The 18,763-nt window shown below is 40.0% G+C and overlaps 1 protein-coding gene across 4 annotated transcripts in view; it reads left to right on the top strand.

The window, feature by feature from the left end:
- The first annotated feature begins 356 nt into the window (after positions 1-356).
- Positions 357-18,763, top strand: part of LOC122067661 (structural maintenance of chromosomes protein 5-like) — a 125,616-nt gene continuing 107,209 nt past the window's right edge. For 2 of the 4 annotated variants that reach the window (XM_042631521.1, XM_042631506.1), the window contains exons 1-4: positions 358-590; positions 834-1,011; positions 1,091-1,244; positions 14,444-14,517. In XM_042631521.1, the coding sequence (XP_042487455.1) occupies positions 556-590; positions 834-1,011; positions 1,091-1,244; positions 14,444-14,517 (441 nt within the window). In that variant the 5' untranslated portion in view covers positions 358-555. Of the gene's footprint in view, positions 591-833; positions 1,012-1,090; positions 1,245-14,443; positions 14,518-18,763 lie in introns of all 4 variants that reach the window. The other 2 variants (XR_006136810.1, XM_042631513.1) reach the window with 2 other exon arrangements.

Here is an 18,763-nt window from a genome sequence, read left to right as displayed (position 1 = left end):
GTTCATTTTCTGATTTCAACATTAGTCATCTTCTTACTAATTAATTATCCATTTTTTTTTTTAAGTGTTATCTATTGGTTTCAATATTAGTTATATTTCCCTGATAAATCATGATTTTTGCCACATATTTAAGGTGTTTTTGTCAAATCTTTCATTGGATATTAAAAAATCAAAATAAATCGAAACCTAATGAGCAAAAGCAAAACCAGCTAAAAACTGATTGAAAACCGAAATTCTTTAATGAATTAGTTTTGGTCCCTCATTCCTAAATCGAAACCGAGTCGAACCGACTGGTTGACTCCCCCATCTCCCTGACCTCCTAACATGACTGGTGACAGCTCTGATTCGCGCCTTAACTCTTTTCAATTCTGCTATTTGCCTCATGGTCCTCCATTCAAGTCCTTTGCCGTGACGAGTTGTGACAATCCCCCACCCCGCGTCGCTAAGAAATTCTGCACGGTGAGGGAAAAATATCAGTATATGAGAACCTTTGTCTCTTCTATTATCTCTACGGTTCCGCAGGGATCTTAGTTCTTCATCATCGAAACGGCTCCAATGGAGCCTTCTGCTAAACGCACCAAACTCAGCAGGTAACATCTCTTTGCCAGCCCCCGGAAAGGAAAACAGTTAATAACGCCTTTTATGTCTCACTGTGGGGGGTTTTGTGGATTTTTCTTCACACATTTACGTTAGGGTTTGATAATATGACTGCAGAAGATATTTTGGGATTTTAGCTTGTTGCAACAGCGTGTGGAACACTATTCTTTTAATTTCTCTCCCTCTTTTGGGTTTAGATGGGAAAAAACTTATCCATTGCTTACTGGATTTTTCAGAGGAGAGGATGATTACTTACCGGGAAACATTATCAAGATCGAGCTTTGTAATTTTATGACATTTGATGAACTGATAGTCAAACCTGGTCCTCGTCTCAACCTAGTAGTGGGACCCAATGGATCGGGGAAGAGTTCTGTGGTCTGCGCGATTGCTCTTGGTCTTGGCGGCGAGCCTCAGGTGGGAACACTGATGTCCTTTATTGCAATGATTCAGTGGTTTAGGACTGTAAATAAGTCGCAGTTTTGCCTATTTGCAGCTACTTGGAAGGTCTTCCACTATTGGTGCATATGTGAAACGTGGAGAGGAGTCTGGTTATATTGGAATTTCTTTGAGAGGTTATGCTTCAGAGCAGAAGATTAGTATCAAACGAAAGATAGACACGCATAACAAGTCTGAGTGGATGTTGAATGGTATGATATGTAACCCCAATATGTTGGACTCATCTTTCATGTTCAAGGACTAAATGTTTAGATGGACTCTTGTTTTCTGCAACTGGATGCTGCAAATGTGGCATTCTCACTAGAGTGAAAGGAAGTGATGCCAAAGAATGAAAGAAAAGGAAGTACCGTGAGATAAAGTTGGCATTCTATATGTAAAAGTAGTTGTGAACACTGGGAGTACCAACATAGCTTATACCCAACGAATTAGAAACTATTATTAGCATCTCTATGAACAAACTCTGTATGAGAAGCATCCACTAGGCTAAGCATATTAATAATCTCATTGACCTTTCTATTGCTCTACCAATGCAACACCAGATTTAATTGATTGATTTCTGTTGACTTTCAAGATACGACCAACATTCAACTATTGTGTGTTCCACAATTTTGTTGTCCATAGAATCATAAACTGCTTACTAAAAAAATGAATAATTACTTGGAGACCCCCTATACTATGGCTAGATTGCTTGACACCCTTGCATTTAAGATTTTTTATAACTAGTCCCTTTTCATTAGTCAATCACCATTTAGTGATGATGTCATGAGTGGGGAAAATCCTAAATGCCCAAACTACCCTTCCAGGTAGTGAATTAACCCTTTTACCCTGTTACTAAAACATGGGAATGTACTTTCCTTTTCATTGTTGAACTACTGCCATTGGTGGAACCTTTCCTTGCCGCTGCAACACTCCGCCGCAACCCTCTCTCCTAGGTTGTCATCTACCACTGGCCATAAAAAAACCTTCTTTAGCGGAACCCTAACCTCAACCCTCCACCGCAAGCACTACCGCCGCCCACCACCAATCGCAACCCTAAGCTGCAACCTTCCCTTACCTCCTGCTACCCTAGCAGCCTCGTTTCTTCTTCTCTCTCTTTCGCGACTTACATCCTACAACCCTAACTTGCAACCTGTCTCTTTCGCGACTTACATCCTACAACCCTAACTTGCAACCTGCTTCTCTCTCTTTCGCGACTTACATCCTACAACCCTAACTTGCAACCTGCAACCTGCAACCTGCAACCTGCAACCTGCAACCTGCAACCTTCCCTTAGGTCTCCCTTAGGTCCTGTGACTATAGGGTAGCATTTTCAGAATTGATCTTTGTGTGCAAGACGGAAACCCAACTGAAGAATCTCATCTTTTGGAGGTTATTCGTGGAATCCATACTTCATCTACCATCTACCCTCATTCAAGCTATTTCTCCAGCCCTAAGAGAGAATTTTTAGAATCGATCTCTGCATACAAGCTGGAAACCCAACTGAGGAATCTCATCTCTTGGAGGTCATTCATGGAATCCATCCTTCATCTTAAACCCATGTGAAGAATGTAATCTCTTGGAGGTCATTTGTGGAATCAGAAGTTTATCTTCCTTGAACAACAATAGAGAAATAAAAGAAAATGATTAATCATAGCCCATAGGTCTGTAGATGTTTTGGCCTCGGAAGGGAACACATCCAATTACATAGCCATGACCTATCTAAATTAAGAAGCCATGACCTATCTAAATTAAGAAACTCTCAACTTTAGTGGAATTAGACCTTTTTTTTATCGCTTCTCTTCCATTCAAATCATTCCTTATTTGCACCCAATACCCCACCGAATTCCACAACTTGTAAAAGCCCCATCTTGCATCCCAAAGCCATTCTCTTTCTCATCACAAGATGAGGAATCTCACTTCATCCTCTTTGAGACTCCTCTTCCTTCCTCTTGCAGCCTGTGAACATTAGGTTTTTCTTAATTCAGGTTATTCTTCATAAGTTTCTGTTTTTTTTTGAATGAATCAATAATATTAATTTAAGAAGAAAAAAGGAAGAATACACAAGCCCAAGGGCCAAAGGAAAAAAAGAAAGAAAAAGAAAGAAACAGAACAAACAAGAGAAAGGTCACAATGCCTACTTATGGGTGGGGCTGCAAGATGGAAAGCAGGAGACCCTAGGATACAACAATGAGCCTGTTCCTTAAGGAGGCCCTTACAGAAGAACGAGGTGGCAAGGTAAGTTTAGAGCTAACATCAAAGAAGATGGCCTCCCAAATCATATCGATAGAGTGAGATTTGGTAGTCCATCTCCGAAGATTACGTTCCATCCAAACATAGTTGATGGAGGCACAAAAAGCTAGTTTTCCAGTAGTGTCACAAATGGGTTTCCCTCCCTAAGTCATATCAAACCAGATCCACTCTCTGTGAAGGGGGAGGGGGTTTCTCTTGGTTGTCTAGTAGCAATTGAGCACTTTCTTCCATATGGTGGCAGTTAGGGGTGTCAATTCCAAGCCCACATCGGTAGACCCAACCGAGCCCCAACACATTTATGGCCCGACCTGGACCGGCCCGATTAATAAATTTGTCAGGCTAAAGCCCGACCTGTTTATAAATAGGAGTACACGGTACAAGGGGTAAGCCCAATGGGCCTCCCGACCGGCCCAACCCTTTTACAAGCCCGACTTGAACTGGTACGTTTAGCCCGACCTTTTGTATAGGTATTTTGATTTTTTTGGGATAGAATAGGGTATATATTGATATTTTTATCAATTATTGACTGTAATTAAGTGTAATATCTTTTCAAAATTGTTGATGGTTTATCAAAATAAATTAAATTATCTTAAATCTAAGAAAATTAAAGACCGTTTAAGGTCCGATTAAGGCTTTATTGGTACATTTACCCCGTTTTAAGGCTCAATTATAGTCCGATTAACCCAATTAGGAGAAGCCCGATTAAAGCCCGGAACCAAACCGAGCCCGACACGACATCGATCGAGATTGACTCATTTCTTAAATTGGTAGGTCATGGTCCGAGGACATAGGCCCGCCAGGCCTGACCGATTGACACCCTTGGTGGTAGAAAAGGGGTAAGAGAAGAATAGATGATCCGTGTCTTCTATGCCATTACACCAGAGACAACAGGAAGGGGGACCTGGATCCTTCAATGGATGGGGAATGACTGCGTAGGGAGGCAGTTGGAGAGGGCGCGCCAAGTGGTGAAGCTTTGGCGAGAAATATGACCTTTGAACAAAACAATCTTATGCCAAGGGGAGGGGGTCTCTATCTCTAACCAAATTCCATGCTGATAGGGTATTGAAGATTCCTGAGGCCGAGGGGAGCCACAGCACCGCATCATGTCTGCCATAGTGACCTGGTGATATGGGGGGAAGGGTGCTCCAGAGATCAGATAAAGGGGGGGGGGAGTTTGGGGGGACCATGTACCATGGGAGAGAATAGAGGAGACCGTGCATCTTTTGTCAAGGTTAGAGGAATAGATAGTTCTAGGGCTTACCACAGTGGAAAGGACACCTAGAAGATGCCATTTGTCAAGCCAAAGGGAGGTAGATAGGCCATCATCAATCCTTTAAGATATGGCATCAAAAGCAATGTGTCTCACCTGGAGGATTCGGTGTTAGACCCATGAAGCATCAGAGGAGGGGGAAGCAGACCAGATCGAGTCTCTATGAAGGAGACCAACATAAATCCACGAGGTCCAGATGTTGACATTTTGGGAGGCTAATTTCCAAAACCGCTTTATGAAACTAGCAAGGTTGATAGGTTTACTTCTTCTCAAACCAAGGCCGCCTTCAGATTTTAGGAGGCAAATGGAGGCCCACTTGATGGGATGGAGAAACCTGGTTAACCCCTTTCTTGAGAAAAGAGCACATAAGGGATTTAGCCTTCTTGATGGTGGACTTGGGCAAACCGAACACACCACACCAGTAAATGTGGAAAGATTCGAGCACTGATCTGATGAGCTCCAGGAGACTTGCATAGGAGAAAAGCTTAGCTTTCCAAAGCGGAAGCCTTTTGCGCATAAGGTCTAACATGAGGGTGCAATGATGGACAATCAAGTGGGCAGTGATGAGGGGAAGGCCAAGATATTTGATGGGGAGGGATTTAAGAGAGAAGCCGGTAAGGTGGAGGGCTGCGGCTTTGGTTGGATTAGAAACACCAGAGAGATGTGGGACTTAAGGAGGTTGATGCAAAGACCTGACAAACTTTGGAAATGATGAAGGGAGGACATGATGGTCTCGATGGAAAGGGGATCGGCTTTGGAAAATATTATTAGGTCGTCGATGAAGGTGAGGTGGGTGAGGTTGGTGGGTTTGCATTTGGAAATAGGAGAAATGAGATGGTGGTCAATGTTTGATTGGATGTTGCGGGGGAGGACTTCAAGAGCCAAATATAAGAGGAAGGGGGAGAGGGGGACAACCTTGGCGCATACCAACAGAGGAATGGAAGTAACCTGCAGGGCTGCCATTGACAAGAACAAAGTATTGAAGAGATGTAAGACCAGATCCAATTGACAAAGGTGGGGGAAATGACATTTTGAGCATGTCTTGAGAGATAAAGTCCCATTTGATGATGTCGAAAGCTTTATGGACATCAATTTTCAGGAGAGCGGAGGGGGATTGGTTTTTTCTATTGAACCCACGGACAATCTCTTGGCAGAGAATGATGTTGTTAACGATTTTGCAGCCGGAAATGAAGGTGGATTGGTTGGGTTAACAAGGGAGTCAATAACAAGCTGGGTATGATTGGCTAGGATTTTGACAATGAATTTGTAGAGGAGGTTGCGAAGAGATGTGGGTTTGAAGTCAGGCATGGAGGATGCACCTTCTTTTTTGCGGATGAGGCAAAGGAAGATGTGGTTGATACCATAGATTTGTTTTGCGGAATAGAAAAACTTCTGATGGCCAAGGTGAGGTCAGCACTGGTAATGTCCCAAGAGGAATGGAAGAAGCTTATGTTAAAACCATCAGAGCTTGGGGCTTTGTTGGACTTATGAGATCGAATAGCATCATGGATTTTCGTGTCAGAGGGGATGGCTTGGAGAGAGTAAAGGAGGTTAGAGGGGATGAACTTGATGAGATCATTGGGGACAGGTTAGGGGAAGGTGGAGAGAAGATTTTAGAGAAGGAGATAGCTTCAGATTTGATGCCATCAACACTGGAGAGATGGGATCCATCACTTGCAGTAAGCGAATGGATGGAGTTGGATCTAGATTTTAATGTTATGTGGATGTAGGTGGAGTTAGAGTTTCCAAGCTCTAGCTATTTAATGTGGGACTTTTGTTTCAAGAAGCTTTCTTCCTGAGAAAGGAGGGAAGATAGCTCATGAGAGGTGGATTTCTCTTCGACAGAGAGGGAGGGGTTGAGGGGGTCAGATTGGATCTTGGATTGGATGGAGGATAATCTATCCCTACAGGAGGATACCTGAGAAGAAATGTTGCCGAAGGAAGAGAGATTCCAAGATTTGAGGCAATTTTTGACATGTTTGAGTTTTTTAAAGAAGGTAATGAGGCGAGAGGAGAAAGAGAAGACAAGGATATCCCAAACAGCTTTGACAGTAGGAAGGAAGTCGGGATGTATGGTCCACATGGCAAAGAATTTGAAAGGTTTGGGGCTAGAGGAAATGTATAGGTGGATAAAGAGGGAATTGGATTGTGGTCAAAGATGCCGGGGAGGCCGAAAGTTGCATGGGAAGAGGGAAATGAGGTCAGCCAAAGGTCATTCACTAGAATTCGGTCAAGTTTGCAAGCTACTCTGTCATGAGTCATGACCATAACGCTTATTATGCCAAGTGAGATTGGCACTCGACCATCTAATGTGACACCCCACTCTCGCTAGGATACCTGTGATGTGACTAGGACGCTTACCCGTCCTACATCTCTACCAGGATCTCTGATAGCAATACCTTAACCGTCACAACCATCTAACAGAACCAGTACTAAAATCAATTGCAATGGAAATGATAATAAAAGATACCAATCTCAATTACTGGGGATAATCTAAGTGTATTACAATTAAATTGTAATTACTCGAGACATAATATATTATCCACATAATAACATAAAATCAATACAGGAATTGATGATAATGGGCAACATCATCGTCGGCTCACAGTGCAATTCACATGCACAGTCCGAACCATGCTTCTCAGGCTTTAGTGTCTACTAGTCCCCGCCATAGTCCGCCACGGAAGAGCTAAAGAGGATGTGTCATTGCTCATGGGTACCACGATACCTGCATCATCATCTAAATGTAATACACATGTAGTGTGAGCTACGACTAGCTCAGTGAGGGATGGGTATATGCAAGCAGTCACTTATAATCAATGATGCAAGATAATGCAATTCATTTTATTATTAACCACCTAACATACAGTCAAGTCGGGTTCATGCTATTACGACACATTGGGCAGTATACTTTTAATATGGTATAGGCTAGGCATATCGGTTGCTCCTCTCCCTTGCCGTCTCTCTTCTTCTTCCTCATCTCTCTTCTCTTAAGTTACTGGTTATAGACCCTTGGTTTTCTACAATTAGAATAGAGAGGTTTTCAGACGACGGATCCAATGATACTCAGTCCAGTGGCACACCAAAAGTGAAGAGGCAGACCAGGGAGAGTGATCTAGAGAGGGATGGTGTGGTGGTCAGCCTTGCTGAGTTGGGAATATTGGTCCATTGCTTGAGAAAGATAGGTTTGTTGCCGATCTGCAAAGGGCCACCCTCTAGTGCCCGGAGCTTATCTTCACTATTGGAGAATATGAAGAGGAAGATATTGTTGTCTAGCAAAAATGTGTCCAAAGCTCCCTTAGGTCTCCATTGTTTGGATAAAGAAGACCTCGCGATGTGGAAGGGGGGACGGTTTCCCAGAAGATAGCCAATAAGGTTGGATTGCCATCTGGAGATACCGGAAGAGAGGATGCCAGAGGGGCAAAAGGCTATCTTGGAGTTATCGACTAGGGAAGGTGGTACAAAATGGAGAAGGTGGCCTTCGTGAGAGGGTTTTGAAGTAGGATTTAAGCAGTTTTTCTAGGGTTTAGGAAGAAGAGATGGTAGGCTATCACGAGAGGGAGGAGAGGGAGAGGTATCAAAGGGGGAGGTGTCGGAAGTAGGGAAGTCGAGGGCAGGGGTGTCAACGGTAGGAGCTGTTGGAAGGTTGTCAGACATGGGAGACTAGGAGAGCTTCATGACTCCAGTTGACTTGCAGATTTTGATCGTTTCTGTTTTGGTTCATTATATTTTGAAGGAATTGAGATGGAAGATGTGTGACTACTTAAATCGATTTGGGGTTTTTCAGGTTAATACATTTAAGGGGTAAATTGGTCATTTTAATTTCACAAGTTTTAGTTTTATATCATAAGGTTAAATAATATTTTTCATTTAACCACTGACAGTAGATTAACACCTTTTGTTTCATGGGGCTACAGGTAAAGATTCAAACATTGGTGTAGTCCAAGTAATTATCTAAAGAAAAGAACATAAACTTAATCTTCGTTTAAAATCTAAATGCATCTTTGGAAAAATATTGCAACCAATGTTTTGACTTTAAGTTTCTGTTGCATTTCCAACCAATAACCACAACAACAACAACAACAACAACAACTCAACCTTATTTCAACTAAGTGGGGTGCTACATGGATCTTTGCCCTTAGATAAGCTCTATTCGAGGTCATACTTAATACAAGGTCTAAGCTATGCATGTCTTTCCTTGCCACCAAGGTTTTAAAGCTCAGGCTCGGTCTCAACTGATGCCGATCTAGATTGGATCGATATTGGTCAGGATTGGATAGATTTAACCCTTTTTTTTTTTCCTCTTTTAGAAATTGGTTTTATGCACCATTTTACTTTTATACCTTACCAATGGATTGGTATTGGATCGTTCAAGATTGGGGAATTGTCTTGGCCGATACCAATCCTATTGGATCCGATCCAGGTGATCATAACTGATCCAATTCTTAAAACCATGCTTACCACTCCTCCTAAGATCATTTTAGGTTTGCCTTTTCGTTTTTTTAATTCCTTCAATCTGAATCAAATCATTCCTCCATACTGGAGCATCCATAGGCCTTTGTTGAACATGGCCATGCCATTCAAATGACTTTCTTGTAACTTATCATGTAAGGAGATACTCCCAAATTAGCTCTAATATGATTATTCCTAGTTTTGCCACTTATCCATCTTAACATCTTCATCTCCACTACACTGAGCTTATCTATATGATGCTTCTCAATTGCCCAACATTTCGCACCATAAATAAAGAGGGCGTACCCGATGCATGAGGCTCCTACATGTGCGAGGTCTAGGGGGCGAGAACTACACAACTTTACGCCGAGAATTTCAAGAGGCTGCGACCGCTTGACTATATATACCGTCGGACCAAGCGCGCTCCTTCGTCCGCACCATAAATAAAGACTTTTCTATAATACTTTTGCTAGATTAACTCACTATAGACATATGCTTTTTTTAGGTCAATACAGACCATATGGAGATCCTTATTGCAATCTCTAAATCTATCCATGAGTCTCCTAAGTAAATAGCTTTTGTCGTGGATCTTCCTGGCATAAAACCAGATTAATTTTTCGTAATAGTAGTTTCTTGTCTTAGGCGGGTTTCACTAACTTAACCACATATGCCAGGAAGTAATTGGTGATGTCGTCTCTTTTGGTGGTCACTAGTCATTGTGCATCAGTTGTCTCTTGTACTAGGGTCATTGACTCCGGTGCCATTAATCACATGACTAGTTCCTTTAGTCTATTATTTTAGTATTATCTTTGTTTCGGAAAAGACAAGGTTTGGATAGCTTATGGTTCCCTTTCCTTTGTTTCTGGAAAGGGTTCTATAGCTTGTTCTCCCACTATGTCCTTAATCCCTATTTTACATCTTTCAGATTTTTCCACTAATCTCCTTTCCATTAGCCGTCTCATTACTGATTTGAATTGTAAAGTGATTTCTTTCCCGTCTCACTGTGATTTTCGGGATCTTGTGATGGAGAAAACAATTGGTTGTGGTAGCGTACATGGTGGTCTTTATTCGCTTGATGATGACATCCCTCCTAGTTCTCAAGCTCATCAGATATTTCTTTTTTTTTTTTCATCAGACATTCTTCTTCAGCTTCTTCATCTGAGTTGCCCCTTTGGCATAGCTGTTTGGGTCATCCTCCTATTAGCACTTTAGTTAAAGTTTTTTCACATTTATTTCAGAATTGTAATTCGAAGGATTTTTTTTTTTTAGTGATGCTTCCATTTTGGCAGAACAAACTCGTTTTGTTTATTCAAGTTTAAATAATAAAAGTTCAAAATTTTGTTATCCATTCTGATGTCTAGGGCCTTACCCGTTGCTTCTATGTCTGATTATTGGTGATTTGTCACCTTTATTGATTGACATTCGTGGGTTACTTGGATTTATTTTGATGCTCCAGAAGATTAAAGTCTTCCATTGTTTTCAGTTATTTCATAGCATGGTCCGTACCCAATTCAACTCCACCATCAAAATGTTGCGTAGTGATAATGGCAAAAAATATATGGATGGTTCGTTTTAGACTAGTGGTGTTGAATTGTTGATACTCCAGCCCAGAATGGTATCCCTAAATGTAAGAATTGTCATTTGTTAGAGGTGGCACGCTCCCACTTATTTGAGGTGCATGTCCCTCCTTAGTATTGGAGTGAATCCATTCTGACTGCTGCTTTTCTTATAAGCTGGATGCCAACCTGGGTTCTTAATTGCCGTTCCCCTCTTGAGGCTCTCCAATGCTCAACCACCTTTCTCATTCCACCAAAGGTTTTTGATTGTGGTTGTTTTGAACGGAATCACCATCACCATGGAAAGTTAGATCCGCAAGGGGCTCAATTGTGTCTTCATTGGCTATTCTGTTGTACAAAGGCTACAAGTGCTATCATCATCGTGTGTTTGTCTCCATAGATGTTGTGTTTTATGAGTCTATTGCCTATTTCTCTTGGACACCTCTTCCAATGGGAGTCTTTTCGGTTTGTTGAAGATGTGCCTCAACTTGTTGTTCCTCTTGCTCCTCTACCAATGGTTCTTTTAGTTCAGGGGGAGACGCAAGACATTGATCAGCCACCTGTGAAAGTATATGTTTGTCAGAATCGTGAGCAGCAAATAACCACCACCACAACTCTACCAACTCTACCTAGTCAACTGCCACCTCTTGACCTAGGTTCTACTCTATCTTTTAATCCCTTCCTTGAGTCTCTTAGTATTTTTGATCAATCTCTTGACTTACTTATTGCTGTACATAAGGGAATGAGATCTTGTACCCACAATCCCATTGCTCAGGTGGTCTCGTGTATCGTGCATTTGTGTCTTCTTTGTCTTCTGTGTCTCTTCCCCAGAATCATAGTTGTCATGGCGCCAAGGCGAACCAAGGCGGTGGAGGGTTGTCTAAGCGCTTAGGAGAGAAGGCGCCCACCTTAAGGCGAACAAGTGTTATTTTTTATTTTCCCTATTTTCTAACATTATTTAGTAAGTTATATATACCTTGTATGATAAAAAATCAAGATTAAGCCACATCAAGCCATTAAAAATCAACATTTAGCCACATCAAATCATAAAAAAGTAACATTAAGTCATATTAAGTTATAAAAAATCAACATTTAGAGAAATGCTCTTATTCTATAATAAGTTGACTGGTCAAATGATTTTATTTTTACATGAGATTTTTTGTATTAGTTATAACAAAAACCAGCTTTCTAACAAGTCTAAGATTACTTAAATCTGAGTTGCAATGACAAAGTTATGCTCCGGTCAAACATATTTTTAAGTGCGTGAATACTATTAAAATCGCCTTAATGAAAATAATTTTATGGATATCAAAACAAAATATTATTTTATTGAACTTTTGGTTTTTAGCAATGTTTTAACATGATAGAATTTATAAAATTTTCATAATTGAGAAAAACCTCAGCATTTAAAAGTTGAAAATCGCCCCTATAACCAAAATTAAGTTTTTGTTCTTGGACTGGAGGGTTGACTTTTTATCCTTTTGGAATTTGATTTTTAAACTATTTTTATTGGATTCAAATAGGGGGTATTTGCTTATTTATGAATAATATCTTAAGTAAATGAAATAACAAAATGATATTTGGCATAAATAAGTGCCAAAACACAAGGCGACATGTAGTGCAACAAGGCGACTGTCACCTAGGCCCTAGGCAAACCGCTTGGACGCCTAGTCGTTGCCTAGGCGACGCCTTGACAACTATGCCCAGAATTGGTAGGAGGCTCTTGCAGACCCACGATGGAAGGCAGCCATGGTTGAGAAGATGCAGGCTCTAAACAAAATGGTACTTGGAATTGGTGTGCCGTCCTCCGCATAAGAGGACGGTGAGCTATAAATGGGTGTTCGCAATGAAGCAAAATAAGGATGGAACTATGGATCAGTACAAGGCTAGGCTGGTCGCTAGGGGATTTAGTCAGACCTATGACCTTGATTATTAGGAGACTTTTGCCCCTGTTGCGAAGATGAGCACTACTTGTGTCATTCTTTTATGTGTAGTGAACTGAGGATGGGAATTGCAACAGCTTGACGTCAAAATCCATTTCTTCATGGAGAGCTTGAAGAAGTGTATATGGATGTGCCTCGATTTTCCTGTCCTAAACTGCAGGGGAAGTTTGTAAACGCAAGTTTGCTTTATGCGGGTGAAAACAATCTCCTCCTGCTTGGTTTGAGAGATTTTGTAGGCTACACTCAGAGTCATGTTGATTGAACATAGTTCGTCAAGCGTTTTGGTTCCAAGATTGCCATCCTCATTGTTTATGTCGAACGAATTGTTGTCATTGGCAATGACACTGAGGAAATGTCTTGTCTCATAACTTACATGGGCCAATAATTTAAAATCAAGGACCTTGGCAAGCAGCGCTACTTCATTGGCATTGAGGTTGCTCGCTCCACTAAGAGTATTTTGCTATCTCAGCGGAAATAGGGATAGGTATGCTTGGCTACAAACCGACAGACACTCCATTGGAAGCCAATGCTACCTTTCCAACAAATATGGTAATACTGCGGTCAAGGGACAATATCGAAGGTTAGTTGGGAAGTTGATCTATCTATCCCATACTCATCCAAACATTACCTATGCCGTCAGTTTGGTTAGTCACTATATGCATGGTCCTCACTACACACACTTTGAAGCTATATTGTATCCCGTGGTATTTGAAATCTGCCCTAGGGAAGGGGTACCTTTTTCTTCTCATGGTTTACTGCAAGTTGAGGCCTTTATAGATGCTAACTGAGTCAATTCTCCTGATGATTGGAGGTCTACTACTGGTTATTGCACATTTGTGGGTGCAAATTTAGTCACATGAAAGAGTAAGAAACAAGCTACTGTTACTCGATCTAGTGTTGAAGCTGAATTCCGGGCCATGTCTCATGGCATTTTTGAGTTGATGTGGCTCCAGAGTTTGTTGAAAGATCTGGACCTCTTTGTTCCCTTGCCAATGATGCTCTACCGTGATAGTAAGGCCGCCACCAGCATTGCACGCAATCTAGTTCAGCATGATCATATGAAACGTGGAGGTTGATCACCCTTTTATTAAAGAAAAGTTGGAGCAAGGGCTGATTTGCATTCTTTTTGTTAAGTCTGGAGAGCAGTTAGCTGATGTCTTTACTAAAGGATTAAGTAGTAAACTTTTTCATCCAATTCTGTTCAAGTTGGGCATGTGTGATATTTATGCACCAACTTGAGGGGGAGTGTTGTAATATGTGTATAAGGGTATTTCTGTCCTATGTGGGCATAGTAGTAACTTATACCTATTTCACTTACTATAAAAAAAGAGGGCTGTCAGAGTAGGCAAACCAATTCAACAACAAACAAACAACGATCAAAGCCTTTTCCCAACTAAATGGGGTCGGCTAGTAGAGAGACCAATTCATTCCCCATAATCAATACAATATATCTGGGGAAAGGAATTCTGTTCGTTTCCATTCCTTACACCAGACACAGCCCCTGAAAACAGGGGGCTGTTTGTGGGTGTAGGGAATGTGGATGGGCAGAGTTCTTTCTCCCTATATATATATTGCGTGTGTGTGTGTGTGTGTGTACATTTTCAGGGGCTGTCTGGCGTATGGAATGTGGATGGCAGAGTTCTTTCTCCCTATATGTGTGTGTGTGTGTGTGTATACATTCTCTCAGGTTTTAGGGGAGGATCATATGCTATAACCTGTGGACATGACTAGTTTTCTGAACCACATCAAATTTTGGTTTTTCTATGTGATTGTTTTGAATATTATTACTCTATATTATTACTCTATATCCAATGCTAGCAAGGGCAACAGATTTAGCAAATTGAAACGGAGTTATTGCCACACTTCTGGTTGGTGTCCTTGTTTTTCTTCTTTCTAGCAGTAGTTGTAGCATTTATATATTATGTGGTTTGCCATTTCAGGGAATGTAGTGTCAAAAAAGGATGTAGTCGAAATAATTCAAAGGTTCAATATCCAAGTCAACAATTTGACCCAGGTAACTTACTAATCTTTTACTCCAACGGTTTCAGTTTTTTTACCTTTCTTCAGAAGAGAAATAAAAAGATCTTTTCTTCCAAATGACAAAACTCCAATTATTTAGAACTTCCATTGGAATTGCTGACCAACAATAATACATGCATGAAACATTGCTTCTTAATAAATTTACATGTTTTTATATTTGATATTCTTAGTTCTATGGATTACTGCACAGTTTTACATGCATGCTATGGAAGTGGAGTCAAATAGTTGTTGCATCATGGGACTAAACTATGCAGCAAACTTATACTTTTGTGTATGTCATATTTTTAATCTTTTCTACATCTATAACTAAAGTGTATAGTTTTCCCTATGAGTAATTTCTATAATCTCGTAAATGTATGATCTTATATGGACCTGGAATAATGGCTTAATACATTTCTGGATATGATTTTGATAAATGCAGTAAGATATGTGGAGTGACGACTACTTGATGCAAAACCTCCTGAATAAGGACAAAATATCGTTGTGAACATTAACCGTTGCAATATGTTGGCCAAAAAAAAAATGGAAAAAAAATTGTTAGCTTACCTACTTGGTTAATTATGCGAGACATGGGATGAATTGCATGACAAAACCAAACAATCGAACGGTATTAAGGCTCTCTTTGGCATAGTTCATATTTTATGAACAATCAATTATGATAATGGATTATGGGCTATAAACGACAATCATTGGTTTCTACTAGACATAATAGGTTAAATAATGAAAAATAGTGTAGTACTATATTTGAAAGAATCAAAATATAGCTAGTTGACAAGGATCTATACTCAAAGGATAGCTCATATGCAAATAATGAAGACTAGGAGTGAAATAAATCAGCAACCATGGAGGGAAAACAGAACGGTAACTGTCAGGGGTAAAACAGTAATTCTACCCGTAAATTAGGGTTCAGAAATTAGGTCAAATAGGCCCAATCAATTTCTGATTTCAGAAGTTGATTTGATTCACAAAAATGAGGTGAAACATTAGGTGATTAAAATAGAAACAGGGAATTGGTTCAGGTTCTTGAAGAACAGGGGCAGAATTGGGAATATCAAAATATCTCCAGATCTGACATTTGGAATTGACTCAAATATGAATTGGGTTCCAGATCAAGGATGATGAAAATATGATGACAATTTCAAGACGATCGGATGGCTGAATTGCTTAATCTGAAAAAACGTGTGACATCCAACTTTCTAGAAGACCTGAAGAAATTCAGAGGAAAACTTGAAGAACGATACATTGTTAATGGATGAAGAAGATGATGGAACAATAAGAATGACAGAAAATAACACCTGTGTTTCACACCGCAAGGTGGTTTCATTGGATCACATACCAACCTACCTTGATCAAGCACAAGTGGTTCCTTGATCAAACACAAGGGATCTTAATCAAACACGAGGTCTCTTCAATGGAAGAGAGAAGCAAAAGCTTTTTATTAGTCAAACTTTCGTGCACGATGATGGCCCCCCTTCCAAACTTATATAGAAAACTCAAAAGTAGACTAGAACACTAAAAAAGAAAGGCTTAATCCAATCCTTAACTAAATTAGTAACCTAAACTGACTAGGAAACTAAAATAAACAAGGAAATCGACTCAAAACAGAACTGGACGTATAGACTCCTAATCCAGCCTAACTAAAACACTTAATAGCAGTAAAGTAAAGAAATAAATACATTAACATAACTATAACCGTATGCCTAGCCTAGACCATATTAAAGGCTCATTAAAGTGGTCCATTACAAAGAAAACCCATGGAACTAAAGGTCTAACACATATATAACCCATCGCAAAGCTTATTTTTTATAAAACGAGCCCATTTCAGTGATGCATCTGCATCAATAGGTTTGGTATGATTGGTGCAAAGTATATTAACATTGAGTGTTTTATTAAAGATGTGCTTAGTAGGAAGCACATTTAAATTTGAACGTAGGGACCCGCACGGCAGTGGGATCTACTGTAAAGAATGCAAATTAGGTCCCTCCGGTTGACAAATTGATCAAGAAAATATATGAAAAATAAAATGATGTTAAAAATGCTAGTCTATTGACTCTACCCATAATAGTTTTTAATAATGTCATACAAAAGTTTAATGACAAACAAAAACACAAGCTGATCAATCATGGTTGTTTAGCCATACAGGAGGATAAAGTGAGCTCTGTTTCTTTTTGCCCTAATAAAGACCATTATTATTATTATTATTATTATTATTTTTTATAATAATGACATCACCCGTTGGAGGATGAATCTCTCTCTCTCTCTCTCTCTCTCTCTCTCTCTCTCTCTCTCTCTCTCTAATCATCATCGAATAAGACAGGAAGATGAAATTCCGTCCTTTGATATTCTTCGACCTCTCTTTGTTCACAAACTCGCAGCAGCGGATGTGAAAGAGGTGAGTTGCAAGCAGAGGGAACAGAGAGGAGGCTGGGGATTATACAACATTCCCACCCTAAACTCCTACAAACCTCCCCTACAAAAAAAGCAAAAAGGAAACAGGGATTGCGAGTGTTTTCTGCTGCGAGTAAACAATGGCTGATCCTGCTGTTTTTAGTGACCGGTGGTGCTCTCACAGAACCATGTGATGAAGGAGAAAGTAACGTTGCCCTTTCTCTATCAACCAAATGCTCAAAAGAATAAAAATATGAACTTTCCCTTCTCGGTGAGAAAGGAAGAAACAAGAGAGATTGGGTTAGATAAGAGCCCCAAAACAATCAACCACATGAATTTCGAAGAAGCTGTGCCATTGTTGTGAAGTCGTGATTGCTCACTTCTACCCATCTTTAAATATATCTCTATTTTTTTTTTTTTTTTTAATAATAATAATTTTTTTATTTTAATCCTCCATAATATCGACTATTCAATATATATGGGATTCATATTATGGGAAAATTTTTGGAATCCTCTGTTCTCCCAAGTTCCCAACAACCAAAGAATCCGTTTGTCATGTTGTGTGTTTTTTTTTTTTTTAATAGGATTAAGTTTGGGTAAAGATTTTTGGAATCCTTTGTATCTCTATTTTCTAATTTAATAATAAATCACTTTTTTTTTTTGGGTAGAATAATTTATCATTTAATAAGGGATTGACATTTTCCGGACCTTCCAGAGAGGGGGACCGTGCAAGATGCAGGCGGAGAAACAAAGAGGGGGCTTGGGTTAGTTACAGGTGGAGGAGGTGCGCAAGTTATGGAGCTGCGGGGGGGTTGGGGTGAGTTACAGGTGAAGAAGTAGAGAGGGGGGTTGGGGTGAGTTGCAGGTAGAGAAAGTTTGCGTTTCAGTACGGGTGTTTCATTGGATGTCTCCTGGAGTGTTTCAACTATCTCTTGGGAATAGACAGAGTTGCAATGAGAAAGAATGTGAAGTATTTTATAGAAAATGCAAAATTGCCCCTTTACCCTCAGTTTTCAGCCATTTCAACATGTGTTAAAAGGTTTACCGCATAAACAACAATAATCTTTTTATCCCAATAAATCATAAACACCTCTTGACCTATTTACGAATTGATTGGTAGATTGATTTATTTTAATTAGAAATATGGGTCGTAAATTATACCAAACGTCTCTATTTATGTTTATTTGACATATAAACATAAATAAACTATACCAAAGTGAGCCTAAGTAAAGAGCATTGCTTTCATGTATCTTAAAATTTCAGTTTCTTAATGTTTTAAGAGTATCTTAATTGCTTAGAGTTAACCACAATAACTTTGTTTAAGATTAAATCTACATGAAATACTCCCATATAACTTGTGTTCTAACCATATCTTTACTTGAAAGATATAGAAACTTATGAGTAGATTTATTTTGGGTGAATAAATAGATTCATTACCAAGGAGGAAAAATATACAGGGGAAGGAGAAGGGAGGGACCTCAAGGGGCAAATCCTTAGGGAAGGCAGCTACAACTGGGGGCCAAAAGCCCAACTAAGAGAAGGGATACATCAAGGGGGGGGGGGGCGATGGTGGAGGAGGGAAGGCCCTAGGAAACAACAGTGAGTCTGTTCCTTGGGGTATCACTAACAGGGGATGACGAAGACAACTAAGCTTGGAGCTAACATCGAAATAGATGGCTTCCAAATCTTATCGTAAGATTGGGAATTGGAAGTCCATCTACGCAGATTATTCTCCTTCCAAATATGACTAATTGTGGCACTGAAAGTGAGCTTTCCAATCGTATCACAAATAGAAAACCCTTCAAAAGTCATGTCAATCTAGATCCATTCTC

Source organism: Macadamia integrifolia, chromosome 2 (assembly GCF_013358625.1).
Source record: "Macadamia integrifolia cultivar HAES 741 chromosome 2, SCU_Mint_v3, whole genome shotgun sequence".
Lineage (NCBI taxonomy): Eukaryota > Viridiplantae > Streptophyta > Magnoliopsida > Proteales > Proteaceae > Macadamia > Macadamia integrifolia.
Note: the sequence above shows the minus strand (reverse complement) of the source record. Positions and strands in the feature narration are given on the sequence as shown.